Here is a 19095-nt window from a genome sequence, read left to right on the forward strand (position 1 = left end):
AAGCTACAATACGATCTTATAAGATTTGAAGAATACTGTACACATAATAAACTAGATTTAAATGTTAATAAGTGTTACATATGCTCATTTACTCGAAAACCCAAACCGGTTTCATTTAATTATGAACTTAAAGGATCGCAACTTACAAGAGTTACCTCAATAACGGATATAAGAATTATCTTTGACTTTAAATTATTATTTGACAATCACATTGATAATATTATTAACAAAGCATCCAAAGCACTTGGTTTTATATTAAGAGTCACATCCGATTTTAACCTTATTAAAACTTTAAAAAAATTGTATTGTACTTTTGTTCGAAGCCATCTCGAATACGGCACACAAGTCTGGAACCCAAACTACAATACATACATAGCTCGTCTGGAGCGTATACAGAAGCGATTTCTCAGGCATCTACAATTTAAAAGTAAAATATACATCCCCTCTTATACAGACAGATGCAAGAAATTCCACATCCTTCCACTATATGAAAGAAGGCGAACAGCCGACCTTTTATATCTACTGAATATCGCAAATGGAACTATAGACTGTCCAGAGTTACTAGAACGCATATGCTTACGAGTCCCAGGCGCACGAGTGGTATCAACATAATATCGACAAAACTCATTCCTTTTAAGGGCATGCCCTAACACCAGCTAAGCAATAAAATTTTCGAATAATATCGACAATAACGCCTAAATTTATATAACATAATAAGTTAAATTAGAATTTATATACATTTATTAATTTAGAATTTACATAACTATATTATCATTATATTATGAAAAGTAGGGGTATTCCTTATATTCCCTCTAGTTTGAAGCCCGCGATATCTTCTGAGATTACATGCATTAACTTTAACATCCCACCATCACTACAACATTATAACTTAATACTTCTTACCATTCTATGGCCGCGTTTCCACCTGCAAGATAAGTTCCTCGAGAAATGTCCAACAATCTATTTGACAGCAGCTTGTAAGTGCCGTCGCGACAGTTTGTCAAGCGCTTCCTGCGAGTAGTTGTGAAAGCATATCTAGACATGTCTGCGACAGATCTCGCTGCTTAACGGTCTAGTTTAGTATATCTCGCAGCAAGTATCGCCCGCACGGCTTGTTTTTGTTTAAATTGAAAATAATGAGTCAACGGCAAAGTCATGAATGTACTCGTGAAGAAACTATAAAGTTAATAGGATTTTATGAGTGCAATCCTTCTTTGTGGGACAAACAGCATGCGGATTATAAAAACCGAATTAAAAATAGCTCTGTGCTTAATTCCATCGTGAAAGAATTCTCTACAACTGAGAATGAAGTCCGAAAAATCGCAGCATCAGAACGAGTCTTTCCTTCGGTGATATTGAATCTCTAAAATGTGTGTCTTGTTTTTCCTTTATAACGACATTAAGTTTTACTTACTTATAACACTCCTAAATCAATTGCGGTCATACGAATAAAATTGAAATATTGTTGACCACCTTCCAGTTGTATTTCACGTAAGTAATAAATTATGGTAAACACCAGCTTCACATCTGGTAGAAATCCATTCTCGAACCCAAATTGATCTTTCTTATTCAATTACAAAATTGTGAATGCAGCTGCTACACGTGCGCGTCTTCACAGTTCCTATCGCGACACTCGTAAGCTCTCGTGTGTAAACACCTACGCTATAAGTTGCAGTAGTATGGTCCGCGAGATTATAGCAAGACATTTACAGCAGAAATAAATTTCAGGAATTAGTAAGACATGTAAACACTATTGCAAAAACTTATGCAAGGCTTCCGCGAGATGGCTTGCAGGTATTAACGCGGCCTTAGATCATTGGTTATATTTATTAAAGTTTGATACATCAACTATCAAAATGTGTATTTAAACTGTAGAAATTATTGCAGTAACTAAAACACCAACCAATAACAAATACATTTATTTTCCTAGTAAGTAAAGGTATGTTTATCAACACATTAATATTGTATTAGTTCCGGAATTTATTTTTTTATGTATGCAGAATCTATTGATCTCATAAGAGTAATTAATTATTCAAATCAGTAAATTATGCATTATCACAATAGTTCACCATATCTGCCAGTATGTACAAAATTATTTTTAGTTTTTATTTTTATTAATTTTGGTCCGCAACATATAAAATAGTATATTGGCCATAATTTAGTACGACTCTATATAGCTTTTATTCTCAAAAAATCTCTAGTATAGTAATTTATTCAATCTTAACCATGTTATTATCACATAGTATATCACAATTAATAGAAGCTTTGTTAATGTTCCATCACAATGATCAGTAACAATAAGAAAAAAAAATTCAAATCGGAAATCCTTATTGAACCTGTGTGCAGAATACAATTATTATAAATACTATTTAAATTGTTGTTTAATTTAGCCCTATTCAAGATAAATTAAAATAAAGTGTCATAAAATTTTTGAATAAACAAGCTTTGGTACTTCTAAATAAATACCAGTGATTACAATAATTGGCAAATTTCTCTATAGTCTATACTATGATGATAACAATGAGTATATTAAATGAGAAGATGCTATCTGTCACTGTCATCTTGAGGTGTAACCACAAAACACAACTATCCAATCTTGATATCATAAAATTTTTGATGCACTTGCTTCTTTGCCTTCAGTAAGAGCTCTGGATTCATGAATAAAAACCGCATAATTCACACCCTGGAATTTTAATAACATCAAAATAATAAATTAATAGCTCTAATTAGCGACCGGTTGCGCCACCGTGGTGTCCGTAAGCTACCATACTCGATACCAGAGTCAAGACGCGTCCGAGCTGGTCGCGCCTCAAAATTGGTTGCGCAACCATTGTTTTGGTAGCGGGGACTGGTAAATATAGTCCTTAATCGTGCAACCCGAACTTCACGGCGTTTTATTTTGTGGAAGAAGTTTTGTTGCCCATTGTCATTCAGATATGGAAATACAAAATATTATATCAAATACCAAACCTCAACTATTATTTGGATTTATGACCATTTCCAACAACGCTCCTGTGCTTCCTCTGGTGTTGCACAAGAATGTGGTGGCATTGTGAGCATTTAACATCTGGTTACTTATGAGTAATCGTATGCGCTTGATTGTGCTCTTCTTCCATAAAAAAAATAAATTTCAGCGGTGTTTAAACTAATTATTAATGAGCTCATCATCATACGCTTTGTCCACATAAAAAACAGCGACGGCGAAGTAAACCCTGCTAGAGACCTGCCTTGAAAAATAAAGAACTTGCCTGTTGCATTGCTGCTCTCACAAAACCTTCATTTGCTGACACTGTAATTGCTTTGATTCGATGCCCAAAATTAAACACTATTTTAGATCTCATTCGGACATTCCCTCTAACTTTTAACATTTTTCTAGGGTAATCGTCCACACCTATAATGGGGAAAAATTTTGGTGCTTAATTATTATTTTGAACAATTTAGAAGGTGTTTAATTAAAGCTAAAAAAAAAATTACCCCCAAAATCATCATCGTAAATTGTTAATTTCTCTCTCAATTCCATTGCTCTTTGTTTTTCCATTGATCCACCTAATGTATTCATAATCTTCTCAAAATCATCCCAGGCCGTTCTACAGCAGACCAATGTTTTACCTACACATAAGGGTAAAAGAATGGATGCAAAGTACAAAACTTGTATATTGTCCCATCGAGGTCGAAGTAAATATGTCAATTTTTGAGGCAGAGATTTGTAGAGCGTACTTAGACTCTATTTTTTTATGGAATAGGAGGACAAACGAGCGTACGGGTCACCTGGTGTTAAGTGATCACCACCGCCCACATTCTCTTGCAACACCAGAGGAATCACAAGAGCGTTGCCGGCCTTTAAGGAAGGTGTACGAGCTTTTTTAAATTTAAGGTACCCATGTCGTATCGTCCCGGAAACACCGCACAAGGAAGCTCATTCCACAGCTTTGTAGTGCGTGGAAGAAAGCTCCTTGAAAACCGCACTGTGGAGGACCGCCACACATACGGATGGTGGGGATGATATCCTAACTTGTGGCGTGTCGTGCGAAGGTGGAATGTGGTGGAAAATACTAACGTAAATCTTAACTAACTGAAATTGTGCTGAGTTTAAGCTAAGACAGCCCAATGAAAAAGTCAAGTTCGCGTTTTATCACACTTAGTTTTAAAAAGTTTCAATATTTTACGTAATTAAAGTCTGAGCAAAGTCTAAATATGCTCTAGATCTCAGCCTGAGGGACCTTTAAAACTTCTGGCAGTCGGCGATACCAGCAAGAGGGAAATCAATAACCTCGACAGAGGACGTAATCAGAGATCAAAATAGAAGAATTATGTGATGTCGTATGCAAAATTAATAAAATGGAATGAGTACAAATTGAGAGAGCCAAAAATACAGCCAGATAAGTGTCAATGTGTGCGTTAGCTAGTAGCTTGATATTCAAAACACTAAGCACTAAATTTCACCGGGACACCACGGTGGCACCAGTCGCGCCAGCGTGGTCCGTAAGCTACCAAACTAGACACCATACAAATACCAGAGTCATGACGCGTCCGAGCTGATAGCGCCACCAAATTGGTTAAGCAACCAAATGGACACCAGGTGAGTAACTCTCTGTAGAGCTGTTTACATTTTGTTGGTAGCGGTGAATAGTTGCCAGCACCGTGGTGTCCCGGTGAAAAATAGCCCTATAGACGACTTGTCAATCAAAATCAGATATAGTAAAAATAGATTCGCTTATGACGTGGCTGACGTTTAAGACTTGACAATCAAAATAGGTTACAGCAACGATAGATTAAAATTGGAACGATAGCTGGTCCATGCGTCAACTCGTGAACGAGTGCTGCTTGTGGTGTCTGATCGACCTCTTATAGTTAATAAAATATCATTGTATTTGTTTGATATGATCACGATAATCATGATCTCGATTCTCGAAACATCCTTACACAAACAATGAATTTAAGCTCTAGAAGTTGATGCATCCAATATACGATCATTAATATTCTTTATTACTTTGAAAATTATTAGGATGCAGCAACTTACAAACTTATTTGTTATGTATATTACAGCTATGTGACCATTGAGTTTCTTGGGTGTTTTACTCAAAAGCACCTAAATGAAATGTTTATAACTGCGATTCAAAAGCGCGAATTTTAAGCCTATTTAAATAAACTATAATTGACTCTGACTTCTCGTTGAAGAGAGGAAAGATTTAGACTATGCGTAGAGACGTTTAGACTATACGTATAGGATATATACAGTAGCAAATTTCGAGAAATAAAGTAATAATAACAATAACCTGCAATTTGGCTGTTCGATTGACCTAAACATTTGGGTCAATATTTCAGTAGATACTGATTTTTTGCAGCACTCAGTCACAATACAGTAATAGAACAGTACCTCAACTTCATACTACAGCGCCCGAATCGACGCACACACATATACTCATGACTTACACGGTCGCTAAGCAATATTGGGAAGACAAAACTATTGAGTCCCATGACGTACGCCGCCGAGACTAGTCGCTGTCCGAGTTAAATTAGCTGCACCACGCCGCTCGCATTGCCAATCAAAAAGTTCTCCGCCCAGACGTACGTATAAATTTCAAGGAGACCGCTGAACTCATATTGTGACTCAATATCTATACTCACACACGCACACAGTAGTGCATGTGTGACTATATATAGCAATAGGGTGTGCGTGTGAGCGATATCATTTTAAATTATTTGCTCTATTGACTCGACTTATATATTTGTTGGTTTGTTAAGGTGGTGTTATTCATTTTATTCTTAATTTATTATTCTTGTTTTATCTACTACTCGGCTAAGTTGAGTTACTAAGTCTTTTGTGGGGCGATGTATACGGTTTTAAAACATGATACCAGAAAATGTTCAAAACAAAAAGAATACCATTTTACTACTTATCTTTTTGGATAAGTATAAAAATTTGCATTTGAATTGATTGGAACACCCAATAACTTGTGGTTTAAGCAAGCTGGATATAAGTGTTTTTTTTTACAATAAGTACCTATATTATAAAAATAATATGTGATATTATCTAGTATCTTTATTCTTTACCGTTACGTTACCTTCAAATAACTTTTCCAAAATAGGTTTAACGGGTCTCTCAGACTCCCATGCCGATTGCTGTGTCAATACTTCCTGTTTGAAGATATAGTTGCAATGGCCATTCGTCATGTTACTCACATATGCCATCATGGCTGTGACATCCAGGTTCAAAATATCTATTCTAGTTTCTTCTGCATTTGGAGATAAAGGTAAGTCTTGCAATAACAGTCCCTCTAATTGTCTGAATAAAAAGATATAGTATTTTTTTAAATGAAAAAATATATGGTAATGTAATAAGTCACCTATGCAATCGTCCGACCGGATCAAAACTGGTGTGAGTTGCCTCATTTTTTTTATGGAATAGGAGGACAAACGAGCGTACAGGTCACCTGGCGTTAAGTGATCACCGCCGCCCACGTTCTCCAGCAACACCAGAGGAATCACAAGAGCGTTGCCGGCCTTTAATGAAGGTGTACGCGCTTTTTTTGAAGGTACCCCTTTTGTAGTACGAGGAAGAAAGCTCCTTGAAAACCGCACTGGAGGACCGCCACACATCCAGATGGTGGGGATGATATCCTAACTTGTGTCGTGCGAAGGTGGATGTTCGGCGGCAGGAATCAGGTTAAACAGCTCTTCGGAACACTCCCCGTGCGGTAGAAGACACACCAGTGATCCAGCCGTTCACAGAGCACTGGGTCCCCGAAAATTCGAACTGCTCTGCGTTGCACGCGCTCAAATGGATCGAGCTGATACTGGGGTGCGCCAGACCAGAGATGACAGCAATACTCTATGTGTGGCCGGACCTGCGCTTTGCAGAGCGCTAGAATGTGGGCCAGCTTGAAGTATTGCCGTGCTCTGTTAATGACGCCCAGCTTTTACGAAGCCAATTTGACTTTGCCCTCAAGATGGCCACGGAATTGGCAATCGCTCGAGATCTCGAGTTTTTTTGAGTTTCATTCTCGAATGACATTATTTATCACACACAATTTTTAGGCGCAACTTATTCTCAGGTCCTAGTATAGCCAACTCCCCGAACCGCGCGGCGGCTGTGGCTTTTATATAAAACTGATGTTAATATATAGATAACTCGGCATTTTACCATATATGACAACTGTTAATAACAGTTAGAACTGTACTGGCGTGTGAACTGATGCTGCTTGTGGTAACTGGTCGAAATGTTATCTGTATATATAAAATCAAAAAGGCTTATCTTTAATACGCATTCATACAAAAATGTTTGGCAATCGATAAACAAATTAACAGCATAAAACAAGTTTGTTTATATATATGCTTAAAAATATGCTATGCATAATATTTTTGTCATATTTTAGATGCTTTGTGGTTAGTGTTCCTGAAGTCCAAGCTAAGGTCTTCAGTATACGGTAGAACGAGTCATGGATTGCATACAATCAAACTATGAAAACATTTCCCTGTACACAAGTGCTAGAGCGGTTTTTTGCTCTCGAAAATCCCTTAGTAGATAATTTCAACCAGTAACATGTTCTAGCCTTGTGTTCGCGTCCGAGCTTCAAATGAGCAATGTAATGCTGCTACATTACATTAGTCCGGTATAGTATATTAATCCAGTGGATTCCTTCATTGAGTGGAATTTAGTCAAACTTTATAGATAGGATAGTTTTTATTTTGATAATAGAATATTTGTTTTATATGGATATATTTTCTATGAGAGAATTTATTGCCGCACAGTTTGACAGTTCTGCTGTGAAACAATTTCATTATAACAACAGGGAGCAGAACAACATCTGTCGGGTCAGCTAGTATATTATATAATTAATAATACATTAAAACAAGTTAATAACTTTGAAAATACCTGGTCTCTCTAAGACTATCTTCATCACTAGATTCATACTCATGTAAGTTTTCCTTCTGGGAGCTTGATACTATGTCACCTTTTACAACAACACCTAAGCCTTTTAATTTAAAAGCTAAGTTCTTTTCAATACCACTCACAAATTCAAAAACAATCTGGAATTTCAGTAAAAATGAGACACAACATTTATATATTGTAACTTAAAATTACATTAAGAAAATGTGATCCATTTCATTACAAGTGTTTGAAAAATCCTATTTTAGATACAGATATTTGAATTTGTATTGGTTATTTCAGCTGATGCTTAATTTGTGTCTCAACATAAGACATTAATTCTCAGTAGCTCAGTAATTTCACAACCTATGGCACCCTTGCTTCAACAACAAAATAGTATAATAATTAAGCCTTTTATTCAACTGAAAACAAACAATACAATATCTTATATCTAACTTAAATAAAATCCAGATAGTCTTCAGCTGTTTGCCATTTGGGATAGGCCTGGAGCCCGGTTGCCATTAGCAACCGGGCTCCAGGTCACTTCTGCAAATTTGGCAAGGTAATCCTCCCATCTTTGGCGGGGTCTTCCCCTGTTTCTTATGCCATTCCTAGGATACCATTCTGTGACCTTTTTGTTCCACTTCTCCTTCCCTCTACACATATGCCTAGCCCATTTCCATTTCAGTTTCCTGATATTTGTTCCTATGTATAGCACCTTTGTGCTTTTCCTGATGTCTTCTAGCCTAACTCCATCTTTTTTCCTGGTCCCCATCATGCTTCGCTCCATTGAGTGCTGGCATATGTTTAATTTGGTAAGGGCCCATGTTTGGCTTCCGTACATCAATACAGGGAGAATGCATGTGTTGGACACTTTAGATTTATTTGATATCTGCAGTTCTTTATCTTTATATTTTATTTTTTTCATTATTTCTTTCATGCTCCAATATTCCATCCATTTGCTATTCTCCTGTTGATTTCTTTTTCTATATTTTCTCTGGGTGAAATTATTAGTCCTAGGTAGACATATTCAACCTCACTTTGGCCAACTCTGATGGTGTCTTTCTTAGGTCCATTGGTCATAGCTTTCGTCTTCTCCATGTTAATTTTTAATCCCATAGTGTGACTTTCTAATGCCATGACATTCAGTTCTTGTGGGGTTTTTGCAAAAAGAACTATGTCATCTGCAAATCTAAAATTTGTTAGCCAGGTTCCATCAATGTTGATTCCAAATCCGTCCGAATTTAGTCTTCTAAATATCATTTCAAGAACTGTGAAGAAAAGTTTTGGGGAAAGAGGGTCGCCTTGTCACACACCCTTTTGTATGCTAAATGGTTCACCTTTCTTTTCTAACTGTATGCATGCTGTACTTTCCTTGTATATCTTCCTCAGTATTCTTATGTACTTGCTTTAAATAACTTGTTCTTTTAGGGCCTCCCATATCTTATTGTGACTTAAAGAGTCGAAAGCCTTGTTGTAGTCTATATGTAGTATAATTAATTGTACTCATAGGATTTTTCTATGCCTCTTTCTTATCTTCTTTTTCTATCTGCCTCGTAACATGTATATGCTCCAATACTGATCAATCAACAACAAAATAGTACTTTCACATTATCTTAAAGGGAAAATGGTGCTACTGTGCTGTCACTGTATAAAAAGTAACACTGTGTATTTTATAACACTTCTGCTTCTGTAAAAGCATTTTTTTTATTTACAAAAACAGCACTATGAAGGTATATGAGATACAGTCTGCTGACAGACAAGAGGGGTGGACAGTGGTGTGTCAGCAATATGGTTCACTGTGGATGCCCTTCTAGTGATATTTAATAAAATACAAGGATCATTGGCAATTGTAAATAAATTACATATTTAAGCACAAACTGATTACTTACTTTTGGTGGTTTATACATGCACGGATAAAGCTGAGCACATTCTAAATAATCTTTGGCTTGGTCCAATATTGATCTAGCTCCGTACGAAGCTTTTCCCAAACTCAGTGCTGACAGAGACTTTGGATTACGAGCAATCACTAAAAAGAATTACAACTTTACGCAAATTTATCAATACCATGCAGTTGCTCACTTATTCAAATATATTTTCTACAAAATGAGATTTAAATAAAATTTCTATTTAAAGGATTCAAATATATGTAATTACACCTGTATTTTGAATTTTAAAAGCATAGATGGCACAACATGCATAACCATTGTCTATTACCACTATTGCCTGAGTCTGATTCTCACAAAAATATAATATTCTTATAACACATATATTGTATCCTTTTAAAACTGTTTATTTTCAATTTCTAATACTAGTTTAAATCATCTGTAAACATTTAATGTATGTTACCCTTTTCAAACACTTATTATTAATACAGTCCCAAAGCCAATAATAGTTGAAAGGTAGAGGTAAACTATATACAAACTTAATTATTTCACTTGGAACTATGTATTTACCTTTTGTCCATACTTTGCCCTCATCACTAATTATATCAATAATTAACTTATTATTTTCATCAATATGAAATATCTTACACACTGATATAACTCCAGGTCTCAAGGAACAATCAACTAAGGCACCGAGATGTCTAAGATTTGAACATGATAATTGTTCAACTTTTACAGTATTCTTTGAATTTTGTAACTAAAACATAAGTTCTAACCATTAGAAATATAAAACAACAATTAGGCTTACTGTTTTGCTACTTAATTTTTGTAATTGCGTATTCACCCGGCGGAGGAAGTCCAATTCTTGTTTAATTTTTCTTTGTAATTTCGTAACACCCTCTGTATTTCGTATTTCTTGAAGTTTACTAATAAGACTTTCACCATAATGTAGTTTCTCATTTATCATTACAGATATGGATTCACTAGAAATATTCATGTTAAAATATATTAAATTCTTACGGCAAAACTGGTTAATGTCCTAAAATGACAAATCAAAGTTTTCGTTAAATTTTGTAAATATTTTTTATTCTCTATAATTATTATTATACTCTTTGCTACTATCTAATTATCTATTCTATTATCTCTTTCTTGGTTTATTTTATTGGCGCAAAGAGAATTTAAACACTACGTTGGCATATTTGTCTCCGCGCGCTGAGAGTTTGACCCTTTGTTAAGTTTTTTTTAATGAGGTAATTTATTTACAAGTCTTTCAAAATTTTGAAAAAGGTAATAAGATTTTGGATAGGTACAGGAAAAGATAGACAAGAATATTAAAGAATGGAATACTTATACTGCACATTTACAGCTTACAGCAGTCCAAATTCTCTCGCGTCAAGATGACTCTCCTACTCAACTCCAAAAATGAGAACACAGTTTGGAATACTAGCAAATGCTCCACTTTTTGGCTTAAAAATCGACCAAGCCTCTCTCCAAGATTCCTGCAGAGAATATTTTGGCAATGCAGACAAATCATGGGCGCAGTTATAATATCTCTCTCTGTGGTCGTTCCCTCATAACTGAGATTCTTGCTCATCCTTGGCTATGCTGGTGCTGTGTTACTTCATATGATCTTTATCCATCGGTGCCTGGCCATTCTTTCTCTGACAGCAGCACTCGAATGTGGGTCTTTCACTTGACCGTTCCATCTGGTATGGGACCTTCCATGGGCTCGTTTGCAGTATTCCCAACTACGATCAGCTTTTCAGGCTCTCATTCTTCCTCCTCATTATATGAATGAAATACCTATGTGATAAGTCTCTGCTGACAGAATGTATAGAGGCGGATTCGAACACGAAGCTGCGAAAGAATTGATGCATTGGTACGCTTGGCTGTCCAGGGCATACGTAATATGCGCCTCCAGCACCACATCTCAGTGATTATCTTTCTCGATCTTGTATCGTCCACGTTTCTACCCCATACAGTAAAATTGGGAAGATAAGAGCACGTATTAACCGCGTCTTTGTGGTATTGGTAATTCTCCACCTTTTTCAGATGTGTACATGTGGTCATGGCGTACTTAGCCATACCTATACGCCTCTTTATCTCCGGTGCGCAATTACCATCGTTGTATATTAGTGCACCCGTGTACACGTAATGGTCCACAATGTCGACTCCCGGGATAATGTTGGCATATCTTTTCATTATGTAGCCAGGAGGTGATACGTATGACGTGGCATATCTGAGATGGTAGGTATTTTACAATTTCGAACGAAAAATGTCGGGTTCATCCGGAGCCCACACTGTTCCCAATGAATTGAATTACGGGTAACATACAGCGCCTCAATTATGAGGACGTTGAGAACGTTGGAAAAGGTATTAACCTTTTCCAACGTTCTAAAACTTTCGATGCGTCTGTTTAGTGGTTTCCACTTTCGTCCTCAAAACCACTGGTTCGAATGCTACGTGCCCAAGCCAGTTCTGACTTTTCGAAACAGGTCTCTGGTGTCGCTTCGTACGCTGTGTGCGCTCCTAACAGATGTTATTAATATGAGCGTTATAGTCCTGGTGACAACTTTTTTGGACCTCGCGATTTAATTCTGCGCATCTTTATAATTAATATAGTATAATTTGCTTACACCTAAACTTGGTGGTCGACTCTACCTAAACATGACATTGGTTGAATTTTGGTGCTTCTTCCACAGAAGCCGCAATAGGAAGAATAGGATAGATAATAATTAATGAACTTCTACAAATTTCATAACTAAAAAGATGTTTATTTTTAATATGAAATTTTGTATGTTGCATTTGATGACTTGACTATTTGTTTAGGTGAAGCGAAGCGCACTGGTAACTACTACTAAATTTATACGTCTAGATAGAGGCTCCATCCAGACGTATAACTTGCTGTTAGGCAACGTATTACAACAGGACAGGTTTATCACTTCGTGTCCATGACAAGCTACGTCTTACACTCGCGGTATGCACTTAACTTTGCTTTAGTGTACGTGCGTTGATGAAAAATGAGGTTAGCAGTCAGCCGCTATTTTTGTCGACGTGTTCACTGCCGTCACACTTCACAGTCTATCTAGCAAAGAGTATGTAAATACTACGTATAATATAACTAAGTATTTATTAATTTTTGACAAGATGAGCAGTTAAAAAAATATTATTTGTCTTTGAACCCCTTTATAACATAAAAGAATTATTCCGTTTAGCTAACACCACCTATCAATATCTTTAATTGTAATTGCTGACTTTTCTTAAATTTATTATTTTAGAACTTAGTAGGATGTAATTTACTAAAATTAATATTTACCGCCATTTTTGAACACATGACTCACTATGACGTGCCATGACAAGTCAGCGACCAATCAATGTACAGATCAAAATTCCAACATAACCAAACTACTCGCTTTGAGAAATGGCTGACGATAAAGAAGTGGAGAAAACAATTGCTGAAGACTTGGTTGTTACCAAGTACAAGTTAGCTGGTCAAATTGTAAACCGTAAGTGTCCCTTACTTCATTTTTCTCATTTGTTTATTTGGGAATAAATTGTTATCATATATATAACATTGTATTACATCGACTGGACGCGTGTCAGCACTTAGCACCATGCGGATCACAGGGGCCACTTTAACCAAGTATAATTTGATGTTTCAGGAGTACTTGAACAAGTTATAACAAAATGTATCCCAGATGCCAGCGTAAGAGAAATATGCGAGTTCGGCGACAAGTTATTATTAGAAGAAACTTCGAAAGTGTTTAAAAAAGATAAAGATGCAAAGAAAGGTATTGCTTTTTCAACGTGCGTCTCGGTTAATAACTGTATTTGTCACTATTCACCAATTCCCAGTGAAACAGATTATATTCTGAAGCAAGGAGATCTCGCTAAAATGTAAGTAAAGAATAAACTCATGAACTGCGTCATGCCCTCTCTTAAAATAAAACTCATATTAAGTTACACTTCATAGTTATGGTAGGATGAACAACAGTCAGGTTAAATCAAAGTGGTTGTCATTTTTTTTCCTCAGTCCTGGAAAAAACTAAATAATATTCATAATCTCCATATATCTTGTCCACAGTTGTAATGAAACTGGGTTTAGTACACAAAACCAATAAAATTTATACTTTACCTTTACCATTTAGAGACCTTGGTGCTCATATTGATGGATTCATTGCTGTGGTTGCACACACAGTTGTGGTTGGTGGTGGTGAAGTCACAGGCAAAGCTGCTGATGTTCTTCTTGCTGCTCATGCTGCCAGTGAGGCCGCCCTGAGACTATTGAGACCTGGAAATGAGGTAATCTTCTTTGTTTTGTATTTTTTTACACAATAAGGGATAAGACAAGCAGGTCATTTGGTTGATGTTAATTGATACACCCTGCCCATAACATTGCAGTGCCACTGGGGATTCTTGAAAAACCCAAAAATTCTGATTGATATAACTGTGCTCATCACCTTGAGACATAAAACCAGACAATAATGCTTACACATAGTTGTGGTAGCCATAAGCTAGCCGGCACAATGGAGCCTCCCACTGGTATTAGTAAACTTGGTGTTGTTTATGGTTTCAATATTATTAACATTTCTCACAGAACTATGCAGTGACTGATGTTGTTCAGAAGATAACAGCTGAATATGGATGCAAGCCCATAGAAGGAATGTTGTCTCATCAATTAAAACAGTTCCGAATTGATGGAGACAAGAGCATTATACAAAATCCTACTGAGGCTCAAAGGAAAGAACATGAGAAAGCCACTTTTGAAACATATGAAGTTTATGCAATGGATGTTCTTGTTTCTACAGGCGAGGGTGTGGTAAGTATTTGATATATTTTAATTCTTTTTTTTAACATGTCAATAACACTCATATGAAGAACAGCCAATGTTTCATGATACATGTTTCCCAATACTATGTTTCTATTATTCCATACATATTCCTTATGGTTCCTTGTTCAACCATGGCACTGCATTACATTCATGTCCAATGTGTAAAGAGCCCTGAATTCTTTCCAGGCTATGTTTTTATTACAAGTCTGGCAGTACTCAGGGTAAATAAAAAAGTGTAATGACAAGATCAAAATTTTAAATATTTTGGTTAGTCTGTACCACTGACAAAGTTAATTACTGGACTTGCTAAGAGTAAATGAAAGTATAAGAGATCACAATAATAATAATATTGACACACTTTTTACTCAAATTAAGCATATATAGCCTGTGTTATGGGTTACAAGACAATGATATATTTAATACAATATACTTACTTAAACATACATAAATTCATATAAACATACATAAATACATTTGAACATCCATGACTCGGAAAGAAACATCCATATTCATCATATAAATGCTTGCACTTACTGGGACTCGAACCCGGGACCTCTAGCTTAGTAGGTAGGATCGCTAACCACTCGGCTATACAGCTCGTTGTCGTACAATGGTGATGGGGTTGAATCTAAGAATGCTATGTATGTGTTATACATGAGTGAATATTCATTTATTAAACTACAATTCAATAATAGTTTTTATCATAAACATTATAGGGTCGTGAGATGGATACAAGATGTACAATTTACAAGAAAACTGATGAAGTCTATCAACTGAAGTTAAAGGCATCAAGAATGTTTTACAGTGAGGTAAATAGTACTATATCTATACATACAAATAAAATGGGAGTGTCTGTTTTTAATGTTGAAATAATGATTTTTTAATACATGTATATTAATATATGTACAGTACTTACACCAAAAAAACATTTTTTACAATTTTTGTCTGTCTATCTGTGTGTTCCGGCTAATCTCTGAAATGGCTGGACTGATTTTGATGGAAATGTAATAAGGAGTAACTTAGGCTATGTTTATTTTAGAAAAAAAAAAATTATTTTAGAAATATAAAGTAATTTTGCAATGTACAAGAAATGGTCATACTCTAATAATAATTTATTTGGCAAAACAATGTTTGCCAGGTCAGCTAGTTGTAAATATTATGCAAATACAACAGAAATATTTTTCATAAGAAATGCCTATCTTATGAAAAATAATATAATAAAATACAATAATTCTTTTGGGAGTACTGGGATAGTTATATTCAGTTGCTTATAAAATAATAACCCAAAAACAACTTTTGGTTTAATATATATTTAATTATTATACCACTGTTTTTGGGGAACAGCAAAGAGGAGTGTTTGAGCCTTTGTATCCCAATGATATACTATGGTATAGAACTCCACAATATCAAAGCATGCAATCAAGACATTTATAATACATAATATCTGCTCATGACTTAAATAATAAATATTATTGTTAAATTCAAAACAGGTCCGCAATAAACACGGGTCAATGCCATTCAACTTGCGAAGCTTTGATAAGGAAACAAGTGCGAGGTTGGGTGTTGTTGAGTGTGTTAATCACAAGCTCATTGAACCTTTCCAGGTTTGTTATTGGATAATTATTCATTATGCATGAATACACTGTTAGATGCTGAATATTGTTTTAGATATTGAAGTGTATAGAAAAAAATTACAACATATAGACTGTCTTATGTAGCCGGTAAACTTATAAAATTCTTGATGAACTAGTAAAACATGATATTATTGATTCCCAGTGGCATAGTGTGCCTTGGTGGGTTATGCAGGGTAAAGATTTCTTACAAAAGAAAAAATATATTTGCTTAAAATTAAAATAAATATTTATCCATCATAATTATCTACCTGTCACTTTTTTCAAAATTTTTACAAACAATTTAAATTAAATATCCACTCTCCTTGCCTTTTTTTCGGAAGTAATTTTTTTATTAATTTCGTCGGGGGCCCCATATAATTGATATGGCGGTAGTTACGCCCCTGTTGATAATTCAGATGAAATGAATTGGCATATTTAATAATAAATTTTATTAAAAAAACAAGAAGCCTACTGATTTTATTGCAGTTCTTGGGTCAGAGGTTCAATAAGTGATGCTGTTTTGATAAAAATATTTGATCTTGAAAATTTATGTAGTTTTAAAGAACTTAGGTTCTATTTCTACATTTTAATAGAGAACCCTTTAAATAGACATGGTTTTGCAGGTACTATATGACCGTCCAGGGGAGTTGGTCGCCCAATTTAAGTTTACGGTGCTAATGTTGCCAAGTGGAACACATCGGATCACAGGACTGCCCTTTGACAAGACTCAATGCAAAACTGAGCGCACCATAAAAGATCCCGAACTTAATGTGAGTCATTTTTTTTATATCTTTTTATTTCAATTCAATTACTGCAGTGAAATCTGTATATTTTAGTTATAAACACACTATTTTAATGTTTAGTCATCTGTCATCCCTGTTATCTTTCAAAACATTCCATTTCCATGGATTGTTTTGAACAAGCACAGGGTATAGAAATGTACCATTTTTGAGCTGATTTGTATATTAACACTTCAGTTTGAACTGTTACAACATTCAAACCATACTGGCACAAAATTCTTTAATGCATATTCCAGTGCTATTAATATAATTTTAAAATTGTTAATGTTTAGTTCTGATCCTATCCATGTTTTGCTCTAGATTAATATTCTCTTATCATTTCCCTAGAATGTAAACTGAATGATAACTGAACCGATGTGTCAATGACCTTTTGAAAGACAAGCTTGCATGATGCTACCAATATTTTACTATCCCATCTAAAATATAGTAATATAGTGCTATTATAAGGATTATCTATGCTCTATTTTTATTACTAAGCGACTTCAAAATGGAGGAGGTTCTCAATTGGATCAGTATTTTTTTCATGTATGTACACTGATTACGCTGAGGTTTGTGATCCAATTTACATGATCCGTCTCTATTTTGATGCAGAATATTTGCAATTTGGTCCCACTACTTTTCATTTTATTATTATTTTTGTTTACAGTGATAATATAATTATAGTTTGTGTACTGCTTTCTTAGGAGCTTTCATTTAGGTTGATTATATAATATTATAGAGTATTAACCCATGCCAATCAGTGAGTCTTAAACTAAAAAGAATGTGAATTAGAGTTTCGAACAGCATTAGTAGCTTTTTTTTGAATTTGTCAACTCAACAAAATATATCAAAATTTTGCAGAATACAACAATTAATGTTCCATTTGTTACGATATTGAATTGATTTCCCCAAATTCGAATCATAACTTCATCACAATTAGAAATAAACTCTCAGTTTGTGTTACAAGAATACTTTAGTGTTAATTCCGCCAATATATGTCTTTAAACAATTCGACACGTGTTTCGCCTCTACACGAGGCATCCTCAGGACGTGTTGACTCGACAAAATCTGGCACGAGAGTACAAGAAATACAAGAATACGAAATTAAACTTTTTGACTTATATCAAAAAATATATATATACTTTCAGGCCCTGCTTAACTCTTCCGCCAAGTCTAACAAGAAGAAGAAAAAGAAAACAGGTGTTGAAGAACCCATGGAAGTTGAAACAGCTGCTTAACAATCGACCAACCACTTTCAAGTGGCTAATCGGACTATTCTCAATTCCATACTGTTGAAATTTATAAAAGGTTTTACGTCTTAGCTTAAACAGATGTTCCACAGTCTCAAAATGTTATCAGTCTACAAAAGTGAAAAGTGTGTACACATACCATCAAGAATTTTTAAGTAATTAATATTATAAACAAAATTACTGCACAGTATTTTGGATAATTGTTGTGTATATCTTTAGTTTAATCTAAATGTATGCAAAATGTTTGGTGTAAATGTATGTGAACACTCACTAAAATTGTGTCTTACAGAGTGTTAAAATTGTGACTAGGTTTAAAATAAAAAGCAGATATTTTTTAAATGATAAAACTATAGTTTTGTAGCACCTGGACAGTGAATATAGCATATCTTGAATATTGGTTAAATATGAACATTCTGATACTTAGGTAAATTATAGTCAATTTCTAAATCTGTGACGGCAATACATTAAAATCAGTACTGCCACATTGTGGACTGTTTTTATAAGTAAATGTTTTATTTATTCTCTTGTTACAATCTTTGTACTACTCAGCCAGATTATCTCTGGATTTTGCTGGAACGTGCAGCCCCCTTTCCCTTCCCGTTCCCCTTTCCACACCCTCGCGCACGTCCAGTTACGTCAGTAGTACTGACAGTACGGTTTGCAGTTTCGGGTATGTTCCGATATGCACTGCGAGCACTCCACAGTGCTATCACTGTAGAAAAATTCGTTCCGTTATGGACTGCCAGTATACTGCCGCAGTTCCCTAGGGAAATATATGACGACATAAATCGCCGCCATATTCTACTGTGAGCACTGGCGTTTTCGAGGTAAGGTAATCGCAGTACTTTGATCACGTGATCAGGCAA

General features: G+C 35.2%; 2 protein-coding genes across 3 annotated transcripts; one reads left to right on the forward strand and one right to left on the reverse strand.

Moving 5' to 3' along the window:
* Positions 1-1903: 1903 nt before the first annotated feature.
* On the reverse strand, positions 1904-12099 carry LOC126968876 (UPF0415 protein C7orf25 homolog). 2 transcript variants are annotated; one of them, XM_050814002.1, is made up of 8 exons: positions 10601-12087; positions 10327-10513; positions 9763-9899; positions 7877-8031; positions 6066-6286; positions 3475-3609; positions 3249-3391; positions 1904-2683 (listed from the first exon to the last, which is right to left on the reverse strand). In XM_050814002.1, the coding sequence occupies exons 1-8, from the start codon at positions 10751-10753 to the stop codon at positions 2603-2605; spliced, it is 1212 nt and encodes a 403-aa protein (XP_050669959.1). In that variant the 5' UTR covers positions 10754-12087; the 3' UTR covers positions 1904-2602. The 2 variants fall into 2 exon arrangements, with proteins under 2 accessions (XP_050669959.1, XP_050669969.1); XM_050814012.1 differs by lacking the exon at positions 3249-3391 and having other exon boundaries at positions 10601-12099.
* A 1001-nt stretch (positions 12100-13100) lies between these two features.
* Positions 13101-18737, forward strand: LOC126968904 (proliferation-associated protein 2G4). Its single transcript, XM_050814067.1, has 8 exons — positions 13101-13262; positions 13419-13653; positions 13905-14058; positions 14354-14575; positions 15304-15396; positions 16078-16191; positions 16824-16970; positions 18128-18737. The coding sequence occupies exons 1-8, from the start codon at positions 13178-13180 to the stop codon at positions 18215-18217; spliced, it is 1140 nt and encodes a 379-aa protein (XP_050670024.1). The 5' UTR covers positions 13101-13177; the 3' UTR covers positions 18218-18737.
* Positions 18738-19095: the final 358 nt, after the last annotated feature.

The sequence above is a fragment of the Leptidea sinapis genome, chromosome 1 (assembly GCF_905404315.1).
Source record: "Leptidea sinapis chromosome 1, ilLepSina1.1, whole genome shotgun sequence".
NCBI classification, from domain to species: domain Eukaryota; kingdom Metazoa; phylum Arthropoda; class Insecta; order Lepidoptera; family Pieridae; genus Leptidea; species Leptidea sinapis.

Excerpts from the sequence above, each read along its gene's own strand:
- LOC126968876 (XM_050814002.1), bottom strand. The coding sequence starts at position 10,753 with ATGAATATTTCTAGTGAATCCATATCTGTAATGATAAATGAGAAACTA. Across the intron at positions 8,032-9,762 it reads GCATGTATAAACCACCAAAA|ATTGTTTTTGAATTTGTGAG; the intron begins GTAAGTAATCAG and ends CTGAAATTCCAG. Across the intron at positions 6,287-7,876 it reads GATAGTCTTAGAGAGACCAG|ACAATTAGAGGGACTGTTAT; the intron begins GTATTTTCAAAG and ends CTTTTTATTCAG.
- LOC126968904 (XM_050814067.1), top strand. The coding sequence starts at position 13,178 with ATGGCTGACGATAAAGAAGTGGAGAAAACAATTGCTGAAGACTTGGTT. Across the intron at positions 13,654-13,904 it reads CAAGGAGATCTCGCTAAAAT|AGACCTTGGTGCTCATATTG; the intron begins GTAAGTAAAGAA and ends TTTACCATTTAG. Across the intron at positions 15,397-16,077 it reads CAAGAATGTTTTACAGTGAG|GTCCGCAATAAACACGGGTC; the intron begins GTAAATAGTACT and ends AATTCAAAACAG.